The 11545-nt window shown below is 36.6% G+C and overlaps 1 protein-coding gene across 1 annotated transcript; it reads left to right on the top strand.

The window, feature by feature from the left end:
- Positions 1 to 278: 278 nt before the first annotated feature.
- LOC113010766 (uncharacterized) lies at positions 279 to 10927 on the top strand (the record flags this gene model as incomplete). The annotated part of the gene is made up of 7 exons (XM_080293027.1): positions 279 to 615; positions 700 to 984; positions 7422 to 7721; positions 7803 to 8078; positions 8441 to 8524; positions 9698 to 9747; positions 10178 to 10927. Coding segments are annotated over 7 exons (1554 nt in total), but the record flags the coding sequence as incomplete, so codon positions are not given.
- Positions 10928 to 11545: the final 618 nt, after the last annotated feature.

Raw genomic sequence — 11545 nt, 5'->3', positions numbered from 1 at the left:
CTTGTTTTTCAGCCTGCATTATTCTGTATTATGTTTAAGTTCAGCAATAAAACTGCCTTGTAGTTTACCTCCTTTGTTTCCAACTCCTTCATTTGGGTCTGACTCTGCCTGCCTCACAGTCAGCACTGACATGTTTTTTGGACAGGAGAATTAAATACTATTCCACATTAATTTTTTGTGATCTTAAGTTGACATAACCTTCTGTCATTATAGTAAATTTTCTATATATAGCGTCATGCACATAATTCTGACATCAGTGTTGTTATTGTTGTTGTTAATTTTTTTTAATTCTACTTTTTAATTGTTTTCTTTTAGGTCTCCAACATGTGTTTGTGCTGCATGGAAAGGACTTACACTTGGATATAGAGAAACCTGTTACACTTGACGAAGAGACACAATTCTTCTGGACATTTAATTCCAATAACAATATAGCTAGATGTGTTTTTAATAAAGATCCAATCGTGTATAAGAAATATGCAGCAAGGGCTGAGTTGTTTGGACAAAATTACTCTTTGATATTAAAGAATGTTCAACACAATGACAGTGGAGATTATACTGCAGTTGTGATCGGCGAACAAGTGCAAAGGGTAGCTGAATACAAGGTCATAGTTCAAGGTAGATTTCTCTTTTCACTGTTATTTTGAAATGTTGATACATCATAGGCCTGTTTTTAATACTTTCACACCCGTTGTTCCCCAGATCGAGTGACTCCTGCTGACCTGACAGTGGAGTCTGTGTCCAACAGCTCAGACTCCTGTAACCTGACTGTGACCTGCAGCACAGTGGACTTTAACATCAGCAGTAGTTTTAGATGTGATGGTAAAATCTGCTCTCATGCAGAAGAAAAGGATTTGAAGGCCACAAAAAATTTTTCCTCTCTGATTGTTTACCTGGAGCAAGACACCATTTTCTGTAATCACAGCAACCAAGTGAGCTGGAATCAAACCATGAAGGTGCTCAAATCTTACTGTGAAACAAAGACAGGTGAGAATAACGGTCATAATGAATGAAAAATTTATCTCTTATCTCAGCTAATCTGAGGCAAAAATGCATTTATGAGGATACAAACTGTATTATACTGAGCCTTAAACACACTTTGATCAGTTAATAAATATCTTAATCTTATTTTAGAAATCTTACATCAATCTTGTTAATGCAAGACAACAACTTGACAACAAGCAGCTTTTATTACAGCAGCATTAATTTAACATATTGTTTTTAAAATTTTTATATCATTTAGCACGTTATGGAAGGAATTTGAATATGGAGTTATAGTTAATGTTTGAATAATCTGTGCTACTTTGCGCCACCGTCCAATCATTTGTTTTCATGAATGCTCAGCTGGTCTGACATTATCAATTATGGGACTGCATTTTCTCCTCTTATTTCATAAAGTATGATCACAGTGCATCCTTTGCTAAAGTAATAAATTAATAAAGGAAGCACTGAAGCTTCTTTTCCTTTGGAACTGAACAGAGCAAACAATTCTTAATATGTCCACCACACAGATACTCAGATAGGTCACTTGAGTCATTTAGGGACCTTCTTAAGCAAAATGGACTATTTGAAATGACCCAAGAAGTTTCTTATTTTAGCAATATTGCATAGATGAAATAAGGCAGTCCTAAGTTTTTTTTTTTTAATGAGTGCAATACTGGGTTACTGGAGACCACAGTAACCCCATTCATATAGGGCTAGGGATATGATCTGCTTTCACCGATTAACAATAAATGGGTATCATCTTCATAACAATAAAAATAAATCCAGTGTTTCATATATAAAATAAATATGAACCCAGTGCAGTAGGTATTCTATTGCTATATTTTGATATCTGTAGTACAGGTCTCTAGACTAACTTTTTGCCACAGTTGCACTGGTGCACCTAACTTTTTCTCTTAGGTGCGCCAGCACAGAAGTTAGGTGCACCCAAATTATTCAACTACATCTCTTAACACCGCAGTTTTACATGTTCACTTTAAAACAAAATTGCTGTCTATACAGACAATATTGATTTGTGAATGATTAACTAACAATCTTGTCAACACAAAGTTCTTTATTTGGAGCACAGTTCTACAGGACAGATAAGTTACCGTATTTTTCGGACCACAAGGCGCACTGGATTATAAGACGCATTAAGCGAAACAAAACTTTACTCAACTCATTCTTCTTGCTTCCTCCACTTCCGTACCATTGATTCATTAATGTTGAATTCTCTCACAGCTCTTCTATTCCCATGTTCTACTGCGTGACTGATAGAGTTTGAAATCCGCTTCGTAAGCATGTCTCTTAACAGCTGCCATTTTGGGGTCCTTATGAACATAGAATACGGTAATATTATGTGGAAGCACGGCTCCGAGAGGCTCCTGACTGCGGTAGCCATGTTGCTCCGACAATCCGTCAAGCGGTGCGGCTTCGCAGCTTACCAAAGTCGTACTAAAACATTTTGACAGATTATTGAGCATCGTGTACCATATAAAATCACTTTGTGATCAGTAAGCACAACCAGAACTGATACATAAGGCGTCCTTTTGAGAAAATTTAATGATTTCAAGTGCGCCTTATTGTCAAAAAATACGGTACTAAAAAACTCTTGTGCTTTAAGTGCTTCATTGAGCTGAAATTTAAACTTAAATCTCAAGATATATAAAATAAAAAGAAAGTCAGAATTAAAAATGCTTCAAAGCCTTCGAACTGAACATCTTATCATGGGTCATGGGCATCTGAGAAGTTCTGCCCTTGGCTATCTATGATTAATTTAGGCCACGATATGGGCATGATGTGTGTCTGTTGTTGACCACACAGAGACTTTCAGAGTGGTGCGACCTAGGATTTTTTTGGTAGAACATTGGCACATTGGTGGAATGTGCAGCTGTTGTTGCGTGCTTTTGGATTGTTGTGGCAATTGCCTACGTCATTTCCTCTTTCTGCGCATCTGTGCAGAGACACGTGTGACACACAAATTGATCGAACAGTGCAGCACGGATTCGGTGCTGCGACGCTTCAGCGGCTCATTCAGCTAATCTAAGCAGCACCTTCATAATTGGTTTAGGCCACGAAATGGTCAAGTTGTCTGCTGTTGGCCAAACAGAGACTTTGAGAGTTGCAGAAACTTTTTTTTTTTAAACTGGAATGGCTGGTTGCACCAGTGCGACCTATGATTTTGTTTTTATTCGCACCATTGAGAATTTAGGTCCCATTTGCGACAAAATTGGTTGCACTCTAGAGCCCTGCTCTGGTAAGATGTTGGGATCGGCCGTATCACATGCTGCAGTGAGGTCTAACAGGACAAGCACAGAGGCCAAAGAATCATTCATTAGTGCCATTTTGTGTTATAATGAATCTCTGCAAATGCTCACATAGCTCTTTTACAACAACTTGTTATTTATGTATTTTCTTAAAGGAAGATGACACTTATCCATAAGTAGCCAAGGCTTTGAGAATGGGACTTTTATGAGTTTATTTGCAGCCATCTTAAACGCCTGTGATAAATAAAAAATAGAATATAATCAATTTATCATATCCCCCCCCAAAAAAACACAACAACAACAACAGAGCAAAACAAAAAAACCCCCAAACTAAAGCAATAATTAATGGCAAGACTTATGTGAACAGGTCCAACAAACAGCAATTACTGAGGTTATAGCTGAGGGAGATCAATGAGAGAGAAGCAGTCTAGAAATATATCCGAAGTTAATAAATATGGGAAGGCTGTGATTAATTATTTTTTATAATAAGTAGCACAAGGCTTAACAGAGCTCTCAGTCTTTGCCAGCAAGGTACAGTGTTGAAAAGAAATGTGTGACTATTTCTTATTTTTCCACCTGAATATTAATGATTACTTTATTATTTTTTTCAGACAACAGTCTTCCACATTGCTGGAAAGCCACTTCCTTTTTAGGTTATTCCTTCTAAATTGTATGAAGGAGAATCCTTGATGCAGTTCCCTCTAAGCTGCGCGCGTGCGCAATTGCGCACTGCTGGCACGGTCTCTGCGCACAGAAAATCTGCGTTGCGCACGAAAAAAAAAAACTAACCTGAATTGAAATTAAAATTAAAACTTTAACAATTCAGTTTTGCAGTGTTAGTCATTAAGTGACTGGCTGCTCCTGTATGGGATTAGAGCGATGCCACCTTTCCCATAGTCCAGCCAATGATGCGATTCACATTCGTATATACGCAGCTAATCAACGTGGTTAACAGGGTATGACAGCGTCCTCATGTGCCGACACCGGAGTTTTAGCTAGCAAAGCGGCGTGGCTGATGTGGAGTGAAGCCACGTTAATGACAACATGTACAACCATTGGAGATGTGGTTGTACATGTTGTGGACTTTATACCAGTTTTTAAAGGCCACGTAAAACCAGAGTTATGATAAAAATATATGTAATGTTTGGTTTTCTTCCTGAATACTATCGTTGTTTATATTTACTGCGGGAAGAAACAGCAAAAACGGCGTTTTATAAGGGAAACGCTCGAAAGCGCTCTCGCTGTGAGAAAAGCCAAAACCAAAAAAACCCCACCCTTTCCTATTGGTCGGAAAATGTACCATGTCAACCAATCAAAAAATGATATGGCAACAGTTGTTTAGGAAGGGGAGTTTTAGGAGTGTTTTGAGATGTGACAGATTTGCGACGTTTAGCGCAAATCTTGTGTAGTTAGTGTGTAGTGTAGTCAATAGTTTTGTTGTGTGTGTCAGAACAATGAGGCGACTGCTGAATGTTACAGGTGTTACAGGAGTGATACATCTCCTGTTGTCAGGCCTGCAGGTATCAGGCTGTGATGTTCTCCTTTATCGCATAGTCGACAGAAATTATTTTTTGGAGTGGCGCAAATAATTTGTGTGGCATCAAATTTGATGCAGAACAGCTGATTGTTCTGTAAATAGTTTGAAATGTTTATTTAAAAAAAATCAAAAAAACACCTTGGCTGCATTTTTAGGTAAACAGCTGCAAAAAACTTTGTTGTTTGCAAAACTCAGTAACTTTTTTGAAGAAGTAACTATATAATTAATTTTCCAACATTGGTCATTATTTACTGTATTTTGCAGACAGAGAGTTACAGGACTCTCCCAGACTACAGACTCATACTCATAATACAAGTCAGAGCTTTATAAAAAAAATAAAATAGAAAGTTGTGTTTTCAAAATTGGACTTTAAGTTATTTTTACTTCCAATAGTGTTAACATACTACACAAGCTTTTTTTTTTTTTTTTAATTTTCATTGTAAATGGGCTAAAGCAGTTAATTAAAAGAAGTAATTAGAAGAAGTTTGTGTGTTCGCTCAGACACATGAAACATTAGAGGGAACATTGGTCAAGAATTTACACCAGTGTCCTGTTATATTTTAGATAGCAAGGAGCAGACGGTCGAGTTTAATAAACTCCACCGACACAGCGGTGACGCAAATCTGAAGGCTAGACCGTCCAATCTCACAGCCGTTTACTTCCGGCCTGACCTTCTGAGGACCCGGCCCACATAGACCGCGAAGGCCAGCCCATGAATTTGGACATGACGATTTATCCTTCATAACCCAACCTATCCCAGAATGCGGCCAAAACATTTGCGAGATCTCGCAAAACTTTATTTTTTTTCTCCCATGTCCCTTTCAGGGCTCCGTATTTGGTTGATGTATAAACTAGAGTGAAATTCTGTTTTCAGATGTGTTTGAGGATTTTGGCAGTTACTAAGACTTGATTATTAAAATCATTCACCACCATGAACTTTGACCAAATATTCACTAACTAATACATAACAGTTTTCCTCTTTGGTGTATTGGAAATCATTTTGAATATTTTTTATTTATGAATTTTGAGGGTATTTTGTTTTCTGGTTCATATTCTGTGGCCTGTGAGAACACAGTGTCTGTAGGGATGGGGTCTTGGTGGGCATTTAATGAGGACGTAAGCAGCTGAGAGATATGTAAGACTGCCTCTCTACTTCCTGGTCTCAACCCTGCATAGATATGTTTCATGTGGTTTGATATATTCATTCATACCGTGGGATGTAACCTGTAACTCCAAACAACCAGGTTTATCTGCCGTGTGAAGCCCACACCATTTTCTGGAGATCGTAGACAGCAAGCAGTTGGATCTGACTAAACAATAATAAAAATAATCAAACAAATAAATAATAAAAAGCTGCATTTGATTTAGGGGCATTGCTGTTGTATTCTCACTATTTCGATGTTCTGTCAGGGTACTGCCAGGGTAATACTCTTCTGGTTTTTAAAGCGTGATCTATGTTTGAGCCTTGTATAACGTTTGCGATATTGTTTCTTGATCCTTCTGTTTGCTAGCTTTGATTCGAGTTCTTGGTTCCTTGTTAGACGATATTAATTCCCTTCTGTCTTCAGTCTGTCCCAGTCTTCCTTTCTGGAACAGACTTCTTTTCATGCTTTGGCTTCTGTCTGTGTCAAGTTCAGGTTTCCAGGTCAGTGTTAGTCATTTCCTTATTTACTTTGGTGACCAATTGGCTCATGTCTTCTGTTCTTCTTCCGGTGTCTAATTATTTGTTTCAGTTATCTTCCCACCTGTCGTGTTTTCCCTTGTTATGTATTGTCTCTGTCTCCTCTTGTCCTTTGTTGTGTCCTTCCTTGCAGTCTGTTCTCCATGAAGACTCATAGATTTACCCAAAAGTTTAATTCTGTTCATCTGGATATAAAGGTTTTAGTAAGAGAAGCATTTTGTCACTCATCCAAGTGACAAAATGCTCATGCTTCATCCCGAGCACTTAGGTCTTCAAGTCAGAGGCTACTGGTGGTCCCACGTACTAGGTTTAAAACACGTGGGGATCGAGCTTTTCAGGCACTGGCACCTAGGCTGTGGAACTCTCTGCCGTTGTCTTTACGCTGTCTAGACTCTACTGACTCCTTTAAAAAGCAGCTGAAGACATTTTTATACAAACGGGCTTTTAATTAATTTTAACTTGTATGACTGATCTTATTGTAAAGCACTTTGTGATTTTTATCTGTGAAATGTGCTATATAAATAAATTTTACTTACTTACTTCTTCAGTCTTGGATCAGTGATGAAATGTTTTTTCCAGTAAAAACACTGCATCCAAATGAATAGAATCAACTTTTTGGGATTTCCTTACCTGGATGATTGACATGCATCAACACACTTATGTTTTCCTTGTTTTTCAGTCTGCATTATTCTGTATTATGTTTAAGTTCAGCAATAAAACTGCCTTAGTTTACCTCCCTTGTTTTCAAATCCTGCATTTGGGTCTGACTCTGCCTGCCTCACAGTCAACACTGACATGTTTTTTGTTTTCTGGACAGGAGAATGAAATACTATACCACATAAATTTTTTGTGATCTTGTTGTCATTATATTAAATTTTTCAATATGTAGCTTCATGCACACAATTCTGACATTAGTGTTGTTAAAGTCTTAATTAAAATTTTAATTGTTTTCTTTTAGGTCTCCAACATGTGTTTGTGCTGCATGGAAACGACTTACACTTGGATACAGAGAAACCTTTTAAACTTGACAAACAGACAGATTTGTTCTGGAGATTTAATTCCAATAACAATATAGCTAAATGTGTTTTTAATAATGATCCAGTCGTGTATAACAAATATGCAGGAAAGGTTGAGGTGTTTGGACCAAATTGCTCTTTGAAATTAAAGAATGTTCAAGACAGTGACAGTGGAGATTATAAAGCAGTTGTGGTCAGCGAACAAGAGCAAAGGGTAGCTGAATACAAGGTCATAGTTCAAGGTAGGTTTCTCTTTTCATTATTTTGAAATGTTCACACATCATAGGCCTGTTTTTAATACTTTCACACCCGTTGTTCCCCAGATTCAGTGACTCCTGCTGACCTGACAGTGGACCCTGTGTCCAACAGCTCAGACTCCTGTGACCTGACTGTGACCTGCAGCACAGTGGACTTTAACATCAGCAGTAGTTTTAGATGTGATGGTAAAAACTGCTCTCATGCAGGAGAAAAGGCCACAAAAAATTTTTCCTCTCTAAGTGTTTACCTGCAGCAAGACACCATTTTCTGTAATCACAGCAACCAAGTGAGCTGGAAGCAAACCATGAAGGTGCTCAAATCTTACTGTGAAACAGAGACAGGTGAGAATGACGGTCATAATGAATGAAAAACTAAAATAACCACATTCTAAAGACCTTGCTGTGTGATGTTTGCATGTTGTCCCCATGTCGAACTACTTCTCCAAAAAACATGTAGTTTATGGGGTTAACTCAACTGATGATTGAATGTAGGTGTGATCTAAACACCGACTGAATGGTTGTCAAAAAATCTGTATTGCCTTCTTAAAGAACTTGTTTAAGCAAACTGCCACAACCAGAGATGTGAAATGTAATATTGTAGTGATCAGTAAAAGATTTACTGCTATAATACTTTTTTCTTCTTCTTTGCAAATAAATCCCAGTACTTAACCAAAATTTCTGTGATATAATTAATTTCATTACAGCTCCCAGTGGAGCCACCATAATTGCAGCTTCGACTTCTGTTGTCTTCTTGATTCTCTTCATTACCCTTTGTGTAATAATGAAATGTAAGTTCCAATATTTGTTTTTAGTGTAATATGTAGGTAATATTAGGTAATATGTAAAGTACACAAAAATTATATTTTGCATTTAAGCACACAGTTTATACAAATACACATTTCTCATATGATTAGGTAATGGCAGGAGCCCAGATGAAGATATACTTTAGTACAGCAGTAAAGATCTATTTTGTGTATGTTCTGTGTGAGTGTGTTTGTAACTGTGTTGATTCACTGTGGAATGGGAGATTTAAGCTGTAAATAAAAAATGAATAACAATATTAAATAAAAATAAATAACAACAAAGCCATTAAAATTATAAAACAAAGACGGGGAAGTGTTCAGAAGGAAATTCTTGAATTAATTTTGTCCCTAGCTGTACCAGTGTACATGTTAAAGTATAGACTTGAAAAACATTGGAACAGTAAACATTGTTTTGTTAGCTTTAGGAGGTCGTGTAATGATGGTTACAACAATTCAAAGGCAACCTTGATGTCCACCACCCATTAAAGACAATTGAAATTTGCATTATCTATGTAAAGATGCAATTTGTCTATAAATATATCATAAATATACCTCAAACTACTCAAATATTATAAAAGATGATAAATGTCAGTGTTAAATTGATATGTAGTGTATATTCTGTGACTATGTGGGGGTACAGTTTTGTCATTACAATAGTATGGCTGCTGTTCTTGTCTGTGTGTGTATGTGTGTGTGTGTGTGTGTGTGTGTGTGTGTGTGTGTGTGTGTGTGTGTGTGTGTGTGTGTGTGTGTGTGTGTGGGACTATGACAGGTTCCATAGGCATGTTTTTTCACACTTAATGAAAGCTATAAAAATATCAAATTAACTTTGACTGCAAAGAGGGATGAGTTTATTTTTCTCTCTCACTTTTTTTTTTAAAGCAGACTGATCTGTTTACAGTCTACTGACAGAACAGGGTTTTTATCAAAAAATTCTGTTTAACTAGCATGCGTTAAGATAGAAAATCGGGAATAAATATTATTGTATTAGTCCAATATATCACTTCTGTTTGGCTACAGTGAGATTGTTTTTTATGTACTAAAAAAATCACCTAGTAGAAGATGTAAATGTAACACTTTAATAAGGAAATAAAATTTACCCTGCAAGAACTTAAATTTCAAGCAAGTCAATCTATATTTTCTATGACTGACTTACAGGTAAAAGTAAAGGAGGGAACCAGGAAAATACTATATATGCGGTTCCTGAGGTAAGCGGAAACTTTTTTTGGAAAAACAAACCAAAAAAAAAAAAACAGAAGAAGAACCTCTCCCACTTTGCTAGTCAAACTGTAGGAACAAATGGTTTAATTGTGAGTAATTAAATTATTGAAAACAGATTTGTTTCTGTACAAAATCCTTTAAATTTTTAACTGGACTAAAGTCTGCAACTACACATGAACAAAACTGTTTCACAAACTACTTTCTAAAATCAACCCCATCTCCTTTCTACACCAACTGTTCCATCTAGTTTGCTTATGCGGATCCAACCTTATGCTTGTTCTTGTCACATTTAGACATCACCGTTTGTGATATTTTCTTGCATTCAGACTTCCTGGCTTATTATTGTATAACACATGTAAGATAAAGTAATCATGACTATGACATTTTCCTAACAAAGCACTTTTGGTTTATTTCCAGGACATCATTCCAGGCCAGACTCAAAATCAGACTCCCGCAGGACATGAATCATGTAATTCTCCAACATCTACTTATGCTTTGGTGGAGTTTCATACTGGACAAAAATCCACTAAGACTGAAAACATCCCCCAGCCAGAGACGGTGTATGCTCAGGTGGACAGAGCTGCAAAGCCCAATTCTACAGTCCAACAACAAACACCCAGAGCTGAAGAAAACCAATAACTGTATTTATAATGATCAACAGAGGTCACTGATGTACCATGTGTGCAAAATGTGGATGTTCATGTTACTCTGACCAAGAGAGAAACATATTAATCAGAAAGCATATGGATCTGTTCACTCACATGTAGCTCACTTTACACACGAGAGGCTGGTTGCTGAATGATATTGTGGTCTAACTTAAAGATAGCTCAATTTTTATCTTAATTTGAATTAACACAGCTAGTTAACCCAATTTTTATTCTTTCAAAGTCTTATTTTTGAGAAAATGAAATACACAGAGTTTACAGACATACCAACAAAGTGGGTAGACTCAGCTGAGAACCAATGAGTGTATGTGCCTGCAGAATATTGTGAAATATCTGCAATATTTAGTTTGTAATGTTATTACATTAATAACAGTACATTACACGTGTATATGTTTCTTTTTATCATATATAATGGTTGTTGCATCAGTAAATGTGTCCGCACAAGCATTTCACTGCATCTTGTATGATTGTGCATGTGACAAATAAAGGTTGTTTGTTTGTTGTTGGTTTTGTTTTTGTTTAATTGTACTCTAACTGCTTTGGATTTGTGTATAATAAAACCAGTGCAGTGCTCTTTAACTTTAAAAATATTCTACAGTCTTGAAAATGTGAAACTATTTATAGCCAGGTAAAAATGGCAGAAGTCTCAAAGAGGAGGAGAATACATGAACTAACACAGTACATGTAAGTCTTAAATGAGATGCCAATCTATTTGAATGCATTTAAACTGCATTTAAACCATTTATAGGCAGATTAGTTAACATCCCCTTTATCACACTGTGCAACACAGCTAATCATACAGATAAATAGACTTTGGTATTAAATTACCAATGGCCATTTTTTCAAACTTCACAAATGTCACGTGGTTGTAAAAAACAGTAGCCATAAGTGTATAGTCTGTATGGGCTTGTGTACAGTTGTGGCAGCGACGGAGAAAACAAAAGCAATTTTTTCTGTATTTTTTTGTTTGTCTAGTCAGACTGACTGCAGTAATGATGTGTTTTCTTTGTAGCAGTTGAAACAATAAAGAGATGAACACCAAGTCAGTTTGACAGACCTTCACATATGTACATGGATTCCTATTACATGCAATAAGGAAGAACATCAAGACGCTTTTAAC

This window comes from Astatotilapia calliptera, chromosome 18 (assembly GCF_964374335.1).
Source record: "Astatotilapia calliptera chromosome 18, fAstCal68.1, whole genome shotgun sequence".
Taxonomy (NCBI): Eukaryota; Metazoa; Chordata; class Actinopteri; order Cichliformes; family Cichlidae; genus Astatotilapia; species Astatotilapia calliptera.
The sequence above is the reverse complement of the archived record's forward strand: the minus strand, read 5'-3'. Positions and strand labels throughout refer to the sequence as shown.